The sequence below is a fragment of the Neoarius graeffei genome, chromosome 1, assembly GCF_027579695.1.
Source record: "Neoarius graeffei isolate fNeoGra1 chromosome 1, fNeoGra1.pri, whole genome shotgun sequence".
NCBI classification, from domain to species: domain Eukaryota; kingdom Metazoa; phylum Chordata; class Actinopteri; order Siluriformes; family Ariidae; genus Neoarius; species Neoarius graeffei.
Window position 1 is genome coordinate 107,284,022 of NC_083569.1, and position 21,079 is coordinate 107,305,100.

The 21,079-nt window shown below is 42.3% G+C and overlaps 1 protein-coding gene across 1 annotated transcript; it reads left to right on the forward strand.

Moving 5' to 3' along the window:
• The first annotated feature begins 11,072 nt into the window (after window positions 1-11,072).
• igfbp1b (insulin-like growth factor binding protein 1b) lies at window positions 11,073-16,426 on the forward strand. Its single transcript, XM_060925946.1, has 3 exons — window positions 11,073-11,621; window positions 15,478-15,606; window positions 16,301-16,426. Exons 1-3 carry the CDS (start codon window positions 11,073-11,075, stop codon window positions 16,424-16,426), a joined length of 804 nt encoding a protein of 267 aa, XP_060781929.1.
• Window positions 16,427-21,079: the final 4,653 nt, after the last annotated feature.

Here is a 21,079-nt window from a genome sequence, read left to right on the forward strand (position 1 = left end):
GAAGGAGCTTTTCAACACCATGGAGCTCTAGACGAATGAACACATCAACACCAGGAAGTTCTCAAAGAAGGATCTCCTCAGCACAGAGTTCTCCTTACTCAAATGCACCAGATGAAGTTTCGAGAAGTCGTTCTCCAAGGCATATGTCTGGGTCTGTGGTGGGGAAGAGTGATGCAAGAAGGGTAAGACCAGGTTCTGTTTACTGGTTTGTATTTATATGGTTCATACTGGTTTTGAACATTCACTGGTCATTGAATGGAAACAAAATCTTCTGGATAGGTGATCATGGATTACTAGCTACAGTATGGGGAGGTTCATGGTAAATTGAATTTTTTTTTTTTGTTACTGTTAACAGCTGTCTCTTCTCTCTGCCTCCCTTCACACCCACTGGGCCGGTCCTGGTCTTGACTCGGTTTCGTTCTACCTTGATCTTGATTTGATCTGAACTCTTCAAAGTATTGGTCTTGATACACTCTGGTCTTGGTTTAGGCAATCTTGACTGCAAAACTAGATCAGACATGAGTATCAGTATGGGCTATAGTCCTTCCTGCACCGCATGGCGGTGCTGATCTCCATTTCTGTAGCCCTCAGCCTCTCACCTATTACACAGCTAGGGTTACAGTGGGGGGCTGGTCCTCTGGTAACCACAAGAGTTTAACTCCCCACTCGCATCTGTATTGCAGCATGCCTTGCCAGACAGCAGTAGGTACCATTTTTATGATGGTCTTTGGTATGACCTGACCTCAAGTAGAACTTGCGCTCTCCTGATCGAGAGGCGGACACACTAACCAGTAGGCCAACTCACGGCTATTAATTATACATACTGTACAATAAACGGTTTTGAAATGAACATACTAAATTACAGATTAGCATTGGCTACTTTTACCAAACATTTTTACATATCCGGCATCAGTGAAAAGTTCTCCATGTTTAACGATTTCTTGAGATGCTACAAAACTGGCAATGATGTTGATACCAGATGATTTGATAATACATTGTAAAAGATAATTTACTACTTCTATAAGTGTTAGCATCCCAGCATTTTGAACAGTTATAAAATAAAATGTATCTCAACTTATGACTTTTTTTGGGGAGGGGTTACCTCATTCCCACCCACTAGCATGGAAAGCTAACATGTGGTTCCTCTGAGATCTACCTCTACATTTTTAGCCCTCTTCTGCATACATGAGCTCACAGATACTCACCATGAGGTAATGTTAGTCTGACTGACAGGGAAGAGAGGAGAATATTAGCATGGCCAGTTTTGTTCTCTTGGACTTCCAGTCACTGATGGCTGTAGCATCATCGAAGATTTTAAATCACAACAATAAGGCAAATGCTTTTCCATTGTATCAATCAGTAGCCCCCTTGCAAGTTAGCCTAGTGGTTAGCAAGTCTGCCTCTCAGCTGGGAAATTGTGAGTTCTACTTGGGGTTGGGTCATACCAAAGACCATCATAAAAATGGTACTTGCTGCCATCTGGCAAGGTATGCTGCAATATAGATGTGAGTAGGGAGTCAAACTTTTGCAGTTACCAGAGGACTACCCTCACTGCCCACTGTAACCCCAGCTATGTAATAGGTGAGAGGCCAAGGCTACTGAAATGGAGATCGGTGACACCTGATGTGCCTTGTGGCATGGGAAGGACTTTGAATCAGTAGCTCAACCATGTTGTACATTAAACATGCTAACAAGTCCTTTTGGACATAAGTTTTCAACGTTCATTTAGAATCTTTCTCTATTTTGTTAGCTAGCTAGATGAGATTCCAATATCTGTTTTGCTATGTCAGTAAATTAGCAGTTATACAATAGATGCTTGAAAAAGTGGTATTTAATTTTGACCAAAATGATATCAACCTCCTCTACCCTGTCTGTCAAGGTATCCATTACTGAGCTGATATGATTTGGGTGTTGAACCACAGCAAGGACTTAGACATGGTAGTAGAAAAGTGTTTAGCGCTGGTATAAGGGTATTATCCTGTTGCCCACCGGTATGAGTTCCTGACCACAGCACTAATAAAGACTAAATATGCAATATGGCCAAAAGTTTGTTGCTGCCTCCATTCTTCTGCGTGGGTCTTCTAAGCTTTCCAGCAAATTTTGGAGTGGGGGGGATAGTACAAAGACAACATATCAAATGTTGAAACTGAAAAATTTTATTGTTTTTTGAAAGATAAATGCTCATTATGAATTTGACATCAGCAACACATTTCAGAAAAGTTGGGACAGGGGCATGTTTACCACTGTGCTGCATCACCTCTACTTTTAACAACACTCTGTAAACATTTGGGAACTGAGGAAACCAGTTGCTGTAGTTTTGAAAGAGAAATGTTGTCCCATTCTTGCCTGATATGCAATTTAATTTGCTCAACAGCTCAGGGTCTCCTTTGTCATATTTTGCGCTTCATAATGCACCAAATGTTTTAAATGGGAGACAGGTCTGGACTGCAGCAGGCCAGTTTAGCACCTGGACTCTTTTACTACAGAGTCTTGCAGTTTTAATATGTGCAGAAAGTGGTTTGGCATTGTCTTGCTGAAAGAAGGAAGGTCTTCCCTGAAAAAGATTTTGTCTGGATGACAGCATATTGCTCTGAAACGTGTATAGATCATTCAGCATTAATGATGCCTTCCCAGATGTACAAGCTACCCATGTCATGTGCACTAATGCACCCTCATGCCATCGCAGATGCTGGGTTTGCACTGATAACAAGCCAGATGGTCCCTCTCCTCTTTATCCTGAAGGATGTGGTGTCCATGATTTTTAAAAAGAATTTCTACTTTTGATTCGTCAGACCTCAGGACAGTTTTCCACTTCACCTCAGTCCATCATAAAAGAGCTCAGGCCCAGAGAAGGTGGTAGTGTTTCTGGATATTGTTTATATCTGATTTTAATTTGCATTTGTGGATGCAGTAATGAACTGTTTTCACAGACAATGGTTTTCTGAAGTGTTCCTGAGCCCATACAGTGATTTCCACTTCTGACATGTCTGCTTTTAATGCAGTGTCGCCTGAGGGCCTGAAGATCACAGGCATCCAATGTCTGTTTTCAGTCTTGTCTCTTGCATACAGAGATTTCTCCAGATTCTCTGAATCTTTTAATGATATTATGGACCATAGGTGATCCCCAAATTCTTTGCAGTTTTACATTGAGGAACATTATTCTTAAACTGTTGCACTGTTTGCCCATGCAGTCTTTCACAGAGCAGTGAACCCCTCCCCATCTTTACTTCTGAGACTCTGCCTCTCTGGGATACTCTTTTTTATACCCAATCATGTTACTGGCCTGTTGCCAATTCAGTGTTTTTTTGGCATTTACACAACTTTTTCAGTCTTTTGTTGCCCCTATCCCAAATTTTTTGAAATGTGTTACTGACATCAAATTCAAAATGAGCATATCCATCCATCCATACATACATACATACATACATACATCTTCTACTGCTTATCCGGATCTGGGTCGCGGGGGTAGCAGCCTAAGCAGAGCAGCCCAGGTTTCCCTCTGGCTACCTCCACCAGCTCTTCCGGGGGAATTCCGAGGCATTCCCAGGCCAGCTGAGAGATGTAATCTCTCCAGCATGTCCTGGGTCTGCCCCAGGGTCTCCTCCCAGTGGGGCATTCCCAGAAAACCTCCCTTGGGAGGCGTCCGGGGGTATCCTAACACGGTGCCCGAACCACCTAAACTGACTCCTTTCAATGTGGAGGAGCAGCGGTTCTACTCTAAGTCTCTCCCAAATGACCAAGCTTGTCACCCTGTATCTAAGGGAGAGCCCAGCCACCCTGCAGAGAAAACTCATTTCACCTGCTTGTATCCCCGATCTCATTCTTTCGGTCACTACCCATAGCTCGTGACCATAGGTGAGAGTGGGAACATAGATGGACCAGTAAATTGGGAGCTTTGCCTTTTGACTCAGCTCTCTCTTTACCACAGCAGAAAGGTTTAGCATCCGCATCACTGCTGATGCTGCCCCGATCCATCTGTCCAACTCCCGCTCCCCCTTACCCTCACTCATGAACAAAACCCTGAGATACTTAAACTCCTCCACTTTAGGTAGCAACTCCCCCCTGACCCAGAGTAGGCACTCCACCCATTTCCAGCTGAACGCCATGGCCACGGACTTGGAGGTGCTGATCCTCATCCCAGCCGCTTCGCACTAGGCTGCAAACCGTCCCAGTGCATGCTGTAAGTCACAGATTGATGAAGCCAACAGGACCACATCATCCACAAAAAGCAGAGACATGATCCTGCTGCCACCAAACCAGACACCCTCTGGCCATTGGCTGTGTCTAGAAATTCTGTCCATAAAAGTTATGAACAGAACTGGTGACAAAGGTCAGCCCTGGTGGAGTCCAACATGCACTGGGAATGAGTCTGACTTACTGCCGGCAATGCGAACCAAACTCCTGCTCCGGTCATACAGGGTCCAAATGGCCTGCAGTAGTGGGCCCTGAACCCCATATTCCCAAAGCACCCCCTACAGGACACCATGAGGGACATGGTCATAAGCTTTCTCCAGGTCCACAAAAGACATGTAGACCAGTTGGGCAATCTTCCATGCACCCTCCAGTACCCTAGCAAGGGTAAAGAGCTGGTCCAGTGTTCCATGACCAGGATGAAAACTGCATTGTTCCTCCTGAATCTGAGGTTCAACTATCAACCAGAATCTCCTCTCCAGCACCCCCAGCATATGCTTTCCCAGGGAGGCTGAGAAGTGTGATCCCCTTATAGTTGGAACACCCTCTCCAGTCTGCCAATCCAGAGGCACTGTCCCGGACCTCCAAGCAATGTTGAAGAGGCATGTCAGCCAAGACAACCCAACAACATCCAGTGCCTTCAGGAACTCAGGACGAATCTCATCCACCCTCGGAGCCTGGCCACCGAGGAGCTTTTTAACCACCTCAGCAACCTCAGCCCCTGTGATGGGCAAGTCCTCCCAAGCACCCTCAGACTCTGCATCCTCCTCAGACAACATGAAGGTGGGATTGAGGAGCTCCTCAAAGTATTCTTTCCACCGTCGGATGATGTCCCCAGTTGAGGTCAACAGCACTCCATCCTCACTGTAAACAGTAGGGACAGAGCACTGTTTTCCCTTCCTGAGCTACCAGATGTTTTGCCAGAATCTCTTCGAGGCCGACTGAAAGTAACTTTCCATGGCCTCACCAAACTCCTCCCACACCCGAGTTTTTGCTTCAGTGACTGCCAGAGCTGTATTCCTCCCCTGGTATGCAGTTGAAGCTCTGCCAGATGTGGCAGTTGAAGATTTGATGGACAGGAGCCTCCGCCAGATGTTCCCAGCATACCTTCACTACTCGTTTGGGCCTGCCAGGTCTGTCTGGCCTCCTCCCCCACCATCTGATCCAGCTCACCACCAGGTAGTGATCAGTTGACTGCTCTGCTCCTCTCTTCACCTGAGTGTCCAAGACATATGGTCAGAGATCAGATAAAATGACTACAAAGTCAATCATCGATCTACGGCCTAGGGCAGGGGTCTTCAATCCTATCCGCAAAGGGCCGGTGTAGCTGCAGGCTTTCATTACAGCCAAATTGGAGGCTCACTTGATTGTTGACTGGAGACGAGGGTGAAATGATTAAACAAGTGAAATCAGGTGTAGCTCCTGCTTGGTTGGAATGAAAGCCTGCAGCCACACTGGCCCTTTGTGGATAGGATTGAAGACCCCTGGCCTAGGGTGTCCTCGTGCCACGCACACTTATGGACACCCTTATGCTCAAACATGGTGTTTTGTTATGGCCAAACCGTGCGTGGCACAGAAGTCCAACAACTGAACACCACTCAGGTTCAGATTGGGCAGACCGTTTCTCCCAATCACACCCCTCCAGGTCTCACTGTCATTGCCCATGTGAGCATTGAAGTCCCCCAGTAAAACAATGGAGTCCCCTCATGGTGCACTGTCTAGCACCCCACTCAAGGATCCCAAGAAGGCCGGGTACTCTGAACTACCATTTGGCACATAGGCGCAAATGACAGTCCGAGACCGTTCCCTGACCCGAAGGCGCAGGGAAATGACCCTCTCATTCACTGGGGAGAACTCCGATGTTAGCGCGCTGAACTGGGGGGCTACCAATAGCCCCACCCCTGCCCAGCGCCGCTCACCCTTGGCAACTCCAGTAAAGAAGAGAGTCCAACCCATCTCCAAGAAATTGGTTCCAGATCCCAAGCTATGTGTTGAGGTGAGCCCAACTATATCTAGTCAGTACTGCTCAACCTCACGCACAAGCTCAGGCTCCTTTCCCACCAGAGAGGTGACAGTCCATGTCCCAAAAGCCAGTTTTGTCAGCTGGGGATCAGTATGCCAGGGCCTCCGCCTTTGGCTGCCACCTGATCCACAGTGCACCGGACCCTTACGGCACCTCCTGTGGGTGGTGGGTCCACAGGAGAGTAGTTCCGTATTGCTCATTTGGGCTGGGCCCAGCCAGGCCCCACGGACATAGGCTTTGTTTTGTGGACATAGTCATATGTTTTTCAAAAAACAATAAAATTTCTCAGTTTCAACATTTGATTTGTTGTCTTGGTACTATTTTCAATGAAATATAGGGTTTCCATGATTTGAAAATCTTCACATTTTGTCTTTTATTTATATTTTACACACTGTCCCAAATTTTTGGAATCAAGGTTGTCATAAAGCTCACTGGTGGTCCATTTCCTTTGATGGAGGTATATAACTTAAGGTAGTGTATTCTTTATATTTCCCATTAAAGATGACCTCATCGAAGAGGACTCGTAAGAAAGCTCCATCGACTACATCGAGACGTGATTCACTAAGACGGAGACAACATGGACACCCAAATCCTGAACACGTGAGTGATATTACAAAACCGGACAATGTCTTACTTTGATAGCAAGTTGTATCTTTCATTATGTATTAGGACTATATTTATAGACATACATTTTTATGTGTTTTTTTAATCTGATGTGTCTAGTCACCGGGTGACTTTAATAAACAACATTAAAATAATTACAGTGAAAAAATGAGAATGTTGTGTATTCAAAGGGCCTATGGGGTGGCCAGGGGTTCATGCCCCTCTCACACCTCGCAGAGGTGCCACTGTTTATAAAATGCACTGTATTTAGTGGTCTAACAGATGTCTGGTCATTACTCAGCAATGCATGGGCATTTTTATTACCTAAACAAGCACAGGATTAACCCAAATTATTAAGTTCATAAAGGGGGAAAAAAATCAGGATTGATTGCAAAACACTTGCTGTGTTTAAACTATCGCAGCTTTTATTGATCCGTGTTGCTTTCACTGGTCAGTGGGCTGTGATCATGTGGGTCAAGGGCTGATCCACACATCAAATGCAAGATGCATCAATAAATATCAACACTGTTTGTATGTATGCATCTATTTATTTTATTATGATTTGTGTTCATGGCATGTTTTGTTAAAAATCCAGAAAATAGCTAGGCATGAGGTAATCCATTAAACGTGTGTGTGTGTTTTTTCATACTGTACAGGACGACCTCCCTGCACCTCAGTGGGTCATCAATCTGATGTTTGACATCGAAGATGCCACCAGCCATGAGCTGACTGTGGAGTAAAAATAGTCTCACAGTATTATATAGAGATCAAAGTAAAGATTGATGATGCTGTCAAGGCTCATTCTTCAACACAATATGGTCAAACTTTGCTGTTTGTAAACCATAATAAACTCTAAAGCAGTGTGATTTGTCTTTTCATCTGGAAGTTCTGTATAATTACCGAGTTCTTTCCTCCTATAGCTGAGAAACTGAGATAAAAATCCACCTTGAATACTGACCTGTCCTAATCTGGTGCACTTGCATAAGCTTGACAGAAGAGGACGATTCCCTCTTGTTTTTCCAGCATCATCCCTGTTTTTCTTTCTTCTTGCATAACCCTAGCCTCTGGCACAGGGGCGTCATGTTAATCATTGGCTCAGCAACTGTATGAAGGAAATATAAATTCTCATCTACATGAATTCATGAATAAATCTTTATTATAGACTTAAGTATCTCTAGATACTCATCTTCTCAGTCTTGGGTCTCTCAGAACTCAATAAAGTCCATTGATGTCACGTTTGTAGAAGATAGGTCAGATTAATACTATACCAGGAAGCTCGTAATTACCCCACAGATGAACATTTTGTGATTTGAGGCAAACCTCTGAAGAATCCATCCTGTTCCTCGGTATACTGATAACCTTGTTTTTGTGACCTGTGTCACTGATGAAAGAGAAAAGGTTCAATGTTTTTGATGCAGGCAATCACTGGGAATGTTTACGAGGAAAGAAAGCTGAGTGGAATATTCCGTAACCAATGAGCAGTCCCGGACTGCAGTGGCAAAGTGTTAGGAGGTGGAGGGTCTAAGGGGTAGTGCCCTTTGTCCTCTTGAAAAGCTACATAACTCCACTCTGTAGTACTTTGTGTCAATGCGAATTCAGGCCGCAATAAGTCTTACCAGTGGAGCTGGGGTCCCATTCAAGATGCTTGAGGTGTTCACTGATCTCTCCTGCAGCAACCCCTGCATCTGTTCCTTCTCAGATGTACTGGCTTTGCCTCTCCTCTGATCCAGATAGACAACAGACGAGAGAAGCCCTTGGCCCATGCAAGGACCACCCAAGGAAGCTTAAATTGTCCTGGCTGCGATTGTCACACCATCTCCTGATTAGGACTTTTTCCTCTCGCAGAGGCAACTGCGTCTTCAGTCAGACCCTTGGACACAGCTCTCACAGAGTCGCAACGTATGGTGCTCCAGTCTAATTTCTGGAAGGAAGAAGGATCATGCTAATAACCTGGAAAAACTCAAGAGACATCGCCAACACTCAGCTTCCATGGAGTGATGATTTCAATGGCATTGTTGGTTACGACAGATGCCTGCCTGAACCTTAATTTTCTCTCAGAAACCGGAAAACGTAAACTCCTCTGTCCGAAAAAGTTACAGCTTTACCTCTGATATGTTACAAAGCACCGACACTGGAGACTCCTTCCAAAAAAGCTCCCCACAGACAATTACAACAATCAACACTTCTTTTTTTATTTGTTAAAAAAACATGCACACATGTTTCAATCTGTTTATTAAGAGTCTTGGGTTACACTGAGCATCTGCTGTATAAGTCCCTGTGAACGAGTCCCTATGTTACCATAGAAACAATACAATAGCATATTAGAACAAGCATATTAACAAACACCCATCTGAGCTGCTGTTTTAGAAAATGAATCAACACCTTCTGACCAATCAGAATCCAGAACTGAAGAGCACTGTGTTATAATGTGCATCATTTTCTTGTCATCTTATGCAGATATGGTATGGGATTCTCGCTGAACAGAAATGGACACTGATGAAAGTTAGTGGATGAGAAACACACACAGTGTGTGGAAAAATTAAATTATACACACATTTAGAACTGCCTTGTTGTTCCATCTTCTCTATCAGGAAAAAAAAGGGTACTATAATGGTACTGTTGCTTGTGGCTGGGGTGGTGTGGGGTGGTACTCTTGGGGTGGGAAGAGAAATGAGTTGCTTGACAATATAGTGAACAAATGTACAGTGGGTATATCAGAAATATAACAAATTTGTTAATAGTTCATTTCATGGTTTCATTTTGGCATAAAGGTCCTTTTTCTTATTGCTAAGGTGATATCATTAAGTGGACATGTTCTCCTGTGCATGTTTGACCTGGTGTAATGAATGGGGTGAAAGTCATGAAGGTCTTTTTTATGTACGATAAAGGGAAAAGATCCAGAACTAGAAGGGCACTTGGTAGAGTGCATACCTCCACCAAGCCACATATTATCAATATCAAAATCAAATCAATTGGAACAAGGATAATACTAAAGCTGTACACCAAATTTCATCCAAATCCATTCACTACTTTTTGAGTTATGTTGGGAAAAGGAAAAAAAAAAGATCCTGGTTCCACATACATATCTGGATCATGGCTCGGCATACATATTTGGATTTACGTAAAAATTGAACCAATTGTTCCTTAGCCCATGGCTCACCTTTCCACCAAATTTCACCAAAATCCATTCACGACTTGCCCTGCGATGACCTGGCGACTTGTCCAGGGTGTACCCCACCTCTCACCCATAGTCAGCCTGGATAGGCTCCAGCTTGCCTGGCAACCCTGCACAGGATAAGTGGTTACGGATAATGGATGGATGGATGGATGGAAAAAAAATTATGACTTTTTGAGTTATGTTGGGAATGGACAAAAAAAATCCTGGCTCCATACACATATCTGGATCCTGGATACACATACAGTACATATCCATATTTGAATCAAAATTGAAATAATTGTTCCTTAGCCCATGGCTCACCTTTCTACCAAATTTCACCAAAATCCATTCACGACTGTTTGAGCTATGTTGGGAATGGACAAAAAATCCTGAATCCATATACATATTTGGATCCTGGATCAGCATATGCATTTGCATCAAAGATGAACCAATTATTCCTTGGCCCATGGCTCACCTTTCCACCAAATTTCACCAAAATCCATTCACAACTTTTTGAATTATGTTGGGAACAGACAAACAAACAGAAGTGAAAACATAATCTCCTCTAGCAAAGATGGTGGAGATAATAAAGGGCCACAAGATGCACACATGATAGCACCACTTCTGTACCAAGGAAGGTACAGTTTGCTCCTGTTATTTCTGAGAGTCTAAAGTTTATAACTGAAGCCAAACTGTTATGCAATTCTCCTTTGCTCTGAAAGTTGCTCTCAGTGTGACAGTTTTGTGACTTCAACCAGTTCTGGCTATGTGACAGTAAATAAGGTTTCCAAGGCCAGAGCAGCAAAGCAGTGAGAGCTGGTGAAGGAGGACAGGGCTACCCTGACTCGGTAAATAATTAACCATCAGCTCAAACACCCAAACCGTGGCTCTCTATCTGACTGTGTAAAACCACCCACGGCTATTTGTGTGCAAAAACAACACATTTGTTTGTTTCGTAATGGATAATTATTCCAGGGGGATGTATGTTACGGTGGGGTATAAAAGCAACGCACTCTGACTGTTTTATACGTTAAAAAGAAGTTAAGAAGAGGATCCGGTCATAATTCACCCTTCAGTGTTACTGTCTGTTTTTGCGCAATGCATGGATTAGTGCTGATTTCTGCACTCGTCTTCATCCCTGCTCCAGGAGAACAGTCCCCTGTTCTAACGCCGGAGCCAATCCGGTGTGCACCGTGTACCCTGGAGAAGCTGAGCGCATGCCCGGCTGCTCCATCTGGCTGCAGGGAGCTGGTGAAAGAGCAGGGCTGCGGCTGCTGCATGAGCTGCGCGCTGCCTGAGGGCACCCTGTGCGGGGTGTACACGGCACACTGCGGCACGGGACTGCGCTGCACGCCCAGAGCCGATGATCCGCACCCGCTCCACTCGCTCACCCATGGACAAGCTGTGTGCACCGTGGACCACACTGTGCAAGGTGCGTCTCTTCTTCCTGTCTCTTCCGCTGAGATAATGTTTGCTGAAAAGTTGCACTCCGTGATGATGAATTATAACCATCTCCTTCTAGAAGAGGCCAGTGACCACGACTTCTCCTTACACCACCTGCTGGGGCTGGATAAAGCCGGAGACCCGGAGGCGCACAAAAGTATCAAGGCGAAAGCCAACCACATCCAGAGGATCCTGGTGGAACTGGTAAGACGGCAAATCACACAAGTGCAGGCTTTAACCATTCACCTTGTTAGACAAGCTCCTGACCACATGACCTCCTCAAATAGGCCTAAAAGAGTAACCTACCCTTGCAACAAGGGCACATCTATTATACCTTGGCTTTAGTGTGTAGGCTAACATGTACGTGTACCATCAAACGAGTACTCTTGATGGTAGAGACAAGGAAAAGTACCTTTGGTACCCTTATTTCTGACACTGTAGGATAATTAACATGCTGGGAGTATGAATGCATTTAGTTTTATGCAATTGATTGATTGATTGATTGATTGATTGATTGATTGATTGATTGATTGATTGATTGATTGATTTTGCAACATTTGTACATTTACAAAAATAATAATGACACAATTTAAAAAAATGAGAGAAATAAATTCTACATATAAATAAACTAGAAATGCACAACATCATAACTATATCTAATTTGTAAAATAAAATAAAAAACAGATCAGAATCAGAGACTTTTTATTGGATAAGTAAGATTTCACTGACAAGGAATTTGACTTGGACGTGTCCACCATTAGCACAAAACAAAGCAATGAGTTTGGACGGGTATGAAGGAGGGGAAAGTATCCAAACAGAATACAGTATAAGACAAGAATGAAAACAGAATGATATGAAACTAAACTCTACATATTCAAAGTGAAATAAAGATTAGAGTATTAAACAAAGAATAATTCAGGAAATGTGCAAATGGACATTCATAATAACATCACACATTTTTAACACTGTGGAGGCTTTTCTTGTTATTTACTGAGCTAAAAGTCCAAAATCTATTAAGAGAACATCAAGGTTTTTTTTTTTTTTTTACATCATTAAAAAAAAAAACAAAAAAAAACCACCATCTGTATGTCAATCTAACCCATTAAAATCATATCAGTGACAATGTCCAAATCTTTAACAGATCACATATCACATTACATAGCTCCAAAATTATTATTTAATTTCCTGGAAAAATAAATCAATCAATACGTTCTATTAAAAGGTGCAGACAACAGGACAAAGAACAAAACGTTGCTGTGCTGATTCACACTGACTGGACCAAAAAACAAAACAAAACAACCCCCCCCCCCCCCCCCCCCCCCCGCCGTTAAGAATTGTGGGTTGTTTTTTGTTTTTTAAGAGTTTGCTATTTATTTAACTTTTTGTTGAGTTTATTGTGTAGAATCTTCAAATGAATTGTGGATGAAAGATTTATTGGGTAAAAGCCATGTTTTTCATTTTTGTATTTTTTTAACAATTAATCTTAGTCATGGACATTTTTCTAGGAAATTTAGTTTTTTTGTGTTTGTTTTGTCTGATAACTAGTATAGATATAGACTACTAGATATTTAGTAATATACGGTTAGCTACTTGGATGTGTTATGTGATACAATACACCAATTATAAAAAGCATAGTTAACTACAGAGATGATTTCACCCAATGCCCCCCCCCCCCCCCCCCCATGTCTGGCTATCAGAAATGTGCAGTTCCTGGATTTCCCATCGATTAAGAGTGAAATCAGTATTTGAAACTGCCTAGCAATGTGTCCTAAAATAAAAACCCTGGCTGCAATTTACACTGTGTGACCCTAGGGGGCAGTGTTGCAACACTTGGCAAGAGTGATTCACTTTCAGACTTGCTGTGAATGCAACCCCAGGCCGTTCGAGATGGTCCTCACTGCAGAACCAAAATTCGAGGGGGTGGAGCTGGATCTGATCCAACTCCTTCTATAAGCCTAACCCCTACCTCCTAACCCACATGCACAACATGAAACAACACATTTATCCAGGCTGAACCAAACTCTGGACACTTAGCTCGATACTGTTCAGCTCCACCCAGATACAAAGAACTGGATCAGGTCCAAGTTCACCACATGGACTATTTGTTGTGCAACAAGGGGTACTTGGGCCATCATGAGGTGTTTTAAGGTCAGGCTACCAATCCAGTTTTGCCAGTTAATTTTTTTCATGCTTGTCTGGAAAATGTGGAACACTTGGAATCCTGATTGTTAGGATGGGATGCGATACATTTATCAAACTGTGGACTTTCTCAGCAGGGGCCACATCTGATAGTCTATTAAAGGCCAAGATAAACTGATTAAACTTGTTTGGCTCTTGATTGGCTGGAACTGCAGTTATATCCACAAGCCCTTTGTGGATATAACTGGACACCCCTGCACTTAGGGCTGGATTAAGAACCTTTCCCCTAAACCCTATTCACAGTTCCTTGGACCATAAATCAGATGTTCTCAGTGACCCACAGTCAATCCTTCAAATGGACTTCCAAGTCTAAACCAACTTTATCCAGATAATCCAGAGTAGTAATGTCCAATCTCATTCTCAAAGAACCTGTGTGGAAGTAGGTTTTCATTCCAACCAATCAAGAGCCACTAGTTTAATCAGGTCACCTTGGCCTTCAGGTCACCTTGGACTATCAGATGTGATTTCTGCTTGGTTGGAAGGAAAGCTGCAACCACACTGACACTTTGCAGATAAGTTTGGGCACCACTGACTATCTGGGCTATCTATCTGAGGATCTCAGAGAACATCTGATTTTAAGGTAGATAGGGTTTAAGGGAAGGGTCCTTAATGTCTCTGAGTGAGGATACATTTCCATAAATGCTTTGTATTCCATTCTATTCTTTAAATTCGTTTCTTAAGACAAGGATTTTTTTAAGATGTTACCTTGACAGTTTCGGCGATAAACTTCCGCCTTCTTCAAAACAGTCACCAGATGTCGAGTGGTGACGTGCCTTATCAGCTGATGTTACTCTAAGGAGGCGTGAACGTCCCGCCCAATTTGACAGGTAGTCCAATTTGACAGGTAGCTTTGTATTCCAGTTCCTAAGACACCAGGTATTCCAAGATTGGACCCCCAGGATCCAGGCAAACAGGAGCTAGAAAAGAAACTCTTAAAGCAGAATAAACATTATATTAATGGCCTTTTGCAGACAGTCCTCTCCCTGTGTCTGCGTGGGTTTCCACTGGGTGCTCCGGTTTCCCCCACAGTCCAAAGGCATGCAGGTTAAGCTAATTGGTGGCTCTAAATTGACCGTAGGTGTGAACGTGAGTGTGAATGGTTGTTTGTCTCTATGTGTCAGCCCTGTGATGATCTGGTGACTTTTCCAGGGTGTACCCTGCCTCTCACCCATAGTCAGCTGGGATAGGCTCCAGCTTGCCTGCGACCCTGTAGAACAGGATAAGCGGCTACAGATAATGGATGGATGGCATTTTGCAGACACTCTTATCTAGCCTGGGGAGCAGTTGGGGGTTAGGTGCATTGCTCAAAGGCACTTCAGCCATTCCTGCTGGTCCAGGGAATCAAACCAACAACCTTTTATTCTCAAAGCTGCTTCTCTAACCATTGGGCCATGGCTTCCCCCTACTCTTTTTGCAGATCCCTAATGACTGGATTGAGCTTGTCCATTTCCAAATCAATTCAATTTGACACAAAGCAGCTTTCCAGAAATCCAGATGTAGATTTAGATCCCAAATGAACCAGCCAGAGGTGAAGCTTCCTGCCCAGACTTAAAAGGGTGTAGAAGCATAAAGACAAACAGTACTGAGTACCGAATGTGTTTAGATGATATGATATTATGAGCAGATCGTGAATGAGTCCTGCGATGAGTCACAAGACAGTCTTTAAGGTTACAGCAGCAGCCCTTGGGTACAAATCTACACTATCCAACTGAAATCAAACACTGATGCAAGCCCGAGACTTGGGTTATAAATGTTTTTTGGGACATGTGAGTCTTTGTGTCCATGTTGGACCATCTCCAGGAGTCAAAGTGAGTCACAATTTCATTGATTTTTAAAAATTCTGGTCAACGTTTCATTCCAGGGTCCATGTCACACTAAACTACACTTCGCCCTGGACACCATTGCGGCCTCGCAGCAGGCTCTGGGCGAGAAGTTTACTACACTTTACCTTCCCAACTGTGACAAACATGGCTTCTACAAGAGCAAGCAGGTGAGCTTGGATGTGAAAACCAAGGCCAGCTTGCAAAAATGCATTTGCTTGAATTGCTCTGACCTACACTGATGGTGTGGGTTCATATGGTTATGTGATCTTCAGGTTATATGTGATATGTATGCTTCAAACTGGGTGGTGTAGTGGTTAGCGCTGTCGCCTCACAGCAAGAAGGTTCTGGGTTTCAGCATCATGGCCAATGGGGGCCTTTCTGTGTGGAGTTTGCATGTTCTCCCCATTTTTTTAAATTTATTTTATTTTTATTTATTTATTTATTTCCTTGTCTATAATTGTAAAGCGTGCTTGGGTTTCTTGAAAGACACTATATAAATTTATTATTATTATTATTATTATTTTTATTTATGTCTGCGTGGGTTTCCTCCGGTTTCCCCCCATAGTCCAAAGATATGCAGGTTACCGGTAGGTTAATTGGTGTCTCTAAACTGACCGTAGGTGTGAATGTGAGCATGAATGGTTGCTTGTCTGCGATGATCTGGTGACTTGTCCAGGGTGTACCTCGCCTCTCGCCCAGAGTCAGCTGGGATAGGCTCCAGCTTGTCCGTGACCCTGCACAGGATAAGCGGTGATGGATGGATGGATGGATGCTTCAAACTTCTGTATCTGCACCTTGAGACTATTCTAAACCACCATATGCTAAATCATATCTCTGTTTCTCTTTCTGTCTCAAACACAGTGCGAGACATCCCTCATCGGCCAGCCTGGACGCTGTTGGTGCGTCTCCACTTGGAATGGACAGAGAATCGCAGGATCCAGCGACATCCCCGAAGATGCGCTCTGCCACCAGGAGATCACTCATTGAACCCTGTTGATCTTCCTCACACACTTACACACAAGCTACATCTCATAAAGCACTTTTCTTAATAAGGACTACTTCAAAAAATCATCGGGACATACACTGAACATTTTCTTGATATAGAGATTGACTTTGTTCATTATTTTTTGTTTCATATCGCTACATATTTATTGAATGTTCCTAAATACAGTAAGTAATCATTCAAGTATTTATATTTGCTGAAATGTATTGTTACTGTTTTATATTTTTTATTTGACTATTACTTTTGTTTGGTTGGATTAAACAACTCCATTACTACATAGTACATTGAAATAGCAGTAGAACCATCTATGGGACATATTAAAGACCCAGTGCTACACACAAGACTCTGAAAAGAGGCAGAGCGGGTTCGCATACTTTTCGTCTTGGCCCAATTTAGGAGCTTTGTACTTAAACAGCTTCACCATTCATTTGCTTTACGATGTGTCGATTCAGCCTACATTCGTGCAAGTCTACTAAGCTTTCTCCCTCAACCTGCGACGCCCGTGTTTGTGAATTTGTCCGGGCTGTTTTTTTTTTTTCCCCCCTGCCCCAGAAGGAATAGCTCTGGATTTTTCCACTTACACGGGACAACTGCCAATTGATCCCAGATGTTTTGAAGTAGATCGCAGATCTGGCCCGTGTTTGTGACTCGTATAAAACTTCTACCTCTCCGAAGTGCAGGTTCCTCTGTTTCCCGAGGGCCCTTGCTCTGGAAATCACTTCCCGGTTGGTTCCTCCGTCCTTTGAGAGTATGAAAATGTCAGAAAAGCTGCATTTTTTTTGTCTTGAAAGGCAAATGGACTTCCTGTTGGTTTGGAAAGCAGGAGTTATAACACGATTGGGATTTGTTTTATTCGCAAGCAGGAACGTTTTATGAATACGGATCCAACTTCGCTGCATGCCAGGACATTTTTACATAGGGAAAGAGAGAAAAACCAGACAGGGATTTGTAAACCCATGTTGCAGGCGTGCCCTTTGGCTCTTTGCAAAAAAAACACATCCATCCTTCCATCCATCCAGAGTGCTGTCTGAAGGTCACAGGTTCAAATCGATTTGGTGCATTCGGTTTACAAAGACTGGGTTACCAAAGTCTTCTTGCGTGATGCTTCAAACAGGTTTGGTGAAAGAAAATGTAATGGGATGTTATGCATTTGTGTGGATCTAGATTTGGTCTTGCATCAATGCCTTTGACCTCGAGAGCATGAACATTTACATGCTGCTACAATTCATTTCTCTATCTATCTGTATATCTATTTTTTTGTTTTGTAGTACATATAGAAATGATATCAGTGTATGCAATATAATTTCTCTGGTACACTGTATTCTTTTAATAAAGCCAATAATTGATATACCGAGACACTTTCTTCCTTCCTTTTTTTTTTTTTTTAAGGTAGACTGCCTTTCAGATTTTAAGTGTAGGTCATAAAAAGAATTTTCCCTGACACCCAATTATTTTTGTTTAGTGGACTGAAAGCTACTGAATTTGAATCACAGACTTCCAATTTTATTAGGTTTTGTTTTCTAACAGAACAATTAATGAATTTAAGGCCACGTGGCCTTAAATTCTCCGCTATTTTTTCCTGCTTCACCATGGCCCAATTCAAGATGCTACGTCATGCATCACGTGGTGGGCTTTCCCTGTTCACACAAGGCATTGTGGGATACAAACTTGAAACAGGAGAGAAGAATGGAGGACGCGAGTACACGAATGAAACGTGAAAGACCGACTACAGTAACGGAAAGTAAGTGAGAAGAAAAGACGTTATGTTACATACGAAGGAAAGGAAAAACAGGACCAAGCTAATAAATATCAGCAGTCAGCGAGCACCTTGGTGTGATCAGCTGTTCGTTTTGAGACAGAATGATGGCACTGTCAGTGCACAGTCAAAGGTAAACCTGTGCACACACGGACTTCCTCTGTCTGCCTGACTGCACAAAGCGAGCAATTCCATGCACATTTGCTTTAATCCCCTCAAATTAAATAACTTCCCAGCCACAGAATGGCCTGATATTTTGTGAGATATTATAGAAATGAATTGTATATATATATATATATATATATATATATATATATATATATATATATATATACACAGTGGTGCTTGAAAGTTTGTGAACCCTTTAGAATTTTCTATATTTCTGCATAAATATGACCTAAAACATCATCAGATTTTCACACAAGTCCTAAAAGTAGATAAAGAGAACCCAGTTAAACAAATGAGACAAAAATATCATACTTGGTCATTTATTTACTGAGGAAAATGATCCGATATTACATATCTGTGAGTGGCAAAAGTATGTGAACCTCTAGGATTAGCAGTTAATTTGAAGGTGAAATTAGAGTCAGGTGTTTTCAATCAATGGGATGACAATCAGGTGTGAGTGGGCACCCTGTTTTATTTAAAGAACAGGGATCTATCAATGTCTGATCCTCACAACACATGTTTGTGGAAGTGTATCATGGCATGAACGAAGGAGATTTCTGAGGACCTCAAAAAAAGTGTTATTGATGCTCATCAGGCTGGAAAAGGTTACAAAACCATCTCTAAAGAGTTTGGACTCCACCAATCCACAGTCAGACAGATTGTGTACAAATGGAGGAAATTCAAGACCATTGTTACCCTCCCCAGGAGTGGTCGACCAACAAAGGTCACTCCAAGAGCAAGGTGTGTAATAGTCGGTGAGGTCACAAAGGACCCCAGGGTAACTTCTAAGCAACTGAAGGCCTCTCTCACATTGGCTAATGTTAATGTTCATGAGTCCACCATCAGGAGAACACTGAACAACAATGGTGTGCATGGCAGGGTTGCAAAGAGAAGCCACTGCTCCCCAAAAAGAACATTGCTGCTCATCTGCAGTTTGCTAAAGATCATGTGGACAAGACAGAAGGCTATTGGAAAAATGTTTTGTGGACGGATGAGACCAAAATAAAACTTTTTGGTTTAAATGCAAAAAGGTATGTTTGGAGAAAGGAAAACACTGCATTCCAGCATAAGAACCTTATCCCATCTGTGAAACATGGTGGTGGTAGTATCATGGTTTGGGCCTGTTTTGCTGCATCTGGGCCAGGACGGCTTGCCATCATTGTTGGAACAATGAATTCTGAATTATACCAGCGAATTCTAAAGGAAAATGTCAGGGCATCTGTCCATGAACTGACTCTCAAGATAAGGTGGGTCATACAGCAAGACAACGACCCTAAGCACACAAGCCGTTCTACCAAAGAATGGTTAAAGAAGAATAAAGTGAATGTTTTGGAATGGCCAAGTCAAAGTCCTGACCTTAATCCAATGGAAATGTTGTGGAAGGACCTGAAGCGAGCAGTTCATGTGAGGAAACCCACCAACATCCCAGAGTTGAAGCTGTTCTGTATGGAGGAATGGGCTAAAATTCCTCCAAGCCGGTGTGCAGGACTGGTCAACAGTTACCGCAAACGTTTAGTTGCAGTTATTGCTGCACAAGGGGGTCACACCAGATACTGAAAGCAAAGGTTCACATACTTTTGCCACTCACAGATATGTAATACTGGATCATTTTCCTCAATAAATAAATGACTAAGTATAATATTTGTGTCTCTTTTGTTTAACTGGGTTCTCTTTATCTACTTTTAGGACTTGTGTGAAAATCTGATGATGTTTTAGGTCATATTTATGCAGAAATATAGAAAATTCTAAAGGGTTCACAAACTTTCAAGCACCACTGTGTATATATATATATATATATATATATATATATATATATATATATATATATATATATATATATATATCACAGTTTCAGAAGGAATTAAATTTCACCCATTTTATGAAATCGAAAGGCCATCTCGTTTTAAACAAAAGTGGATGTTTTAGCATGCAAGAAGAACCACACGAAAGTGCCAGTCGTTCCTTAAATTAGATTTTTAATTACTGAAAGTAAAAATATACACAGATATATCTCCCTGTTTTAAGGCACTGGGAAAAACGTGACACTTATAAAACTCTAGCCACACAAGTTAATAATGTCAAAATACTGTTGACACATGATGTGCTGTAAAGTCCCCAGGTAGAAGGTTTGTTTGGTTGTTTTTTTTTTTGGTTTCCTGTTTATTTTCTTGCTTATAGCTTATCACAATGGGGATTTAGTCCAAAAGAAGTGGGTATAATGGAAAAAAAGGAAAAAAGAAAGAAAGAAAGAAGCCGTACTCTTAGCTACATTGTACTGTACTGTACTAGAAGCATTTGAATATCACTAGAAGCCTGAGTAAGTGTTTAATGTGTACATGTACTATGTTCCTCTGTTCGTAGCAAAGTTTGCCTTTGGTCATGAAAGATCTATGAAGAAAATATATACCAAAAAAAGAGAAAAGGAAAGGAAACGCAATAGAAAAGAAAGAAAGCAATGCGAATTTTCTCAGATTCTCATCATGATGTTGAAACAACTGCCTTGTGGATTTGTCTGGTGGATTTCCTTTACATCTGAATTATTTACAAATTAACATCGGTTTGATAACTAGCTAGCAAAGTAACTAGCATCGTACATATGTAGCTGATCTGCGACTGAGCTTGTATAACGGCTTTATCAAGCATCATCAGGTATTGTGGATAAATGCGGCAGGGTTGGGACTTAAAAAGTGATTTTAATGGAGCAAATCAGATA

Coding starts and splice junctions, on each gene's coding strand:
- igfbp1b (XM_060925946.1), top strand. CDS start 11,073: ATGCATGGATTAGTGCTGATTTCTGCACTCGTCTTCATCCCTGCTCCA. Junction 11,622..15,477: donor AGAGGATCCTGGTGGAACTG/GTAAGACGGCAA, acceptor GTTTCATTCCAG/GGTCCATGTCACACTAAACT. Junction 15,607..16,300: donor GCTTCTACAAGAGCAAGCAG/GTGAGCTTGGAT, acceptor TCTCAAACACAG/TGCGAGACATCCCTCATCGG.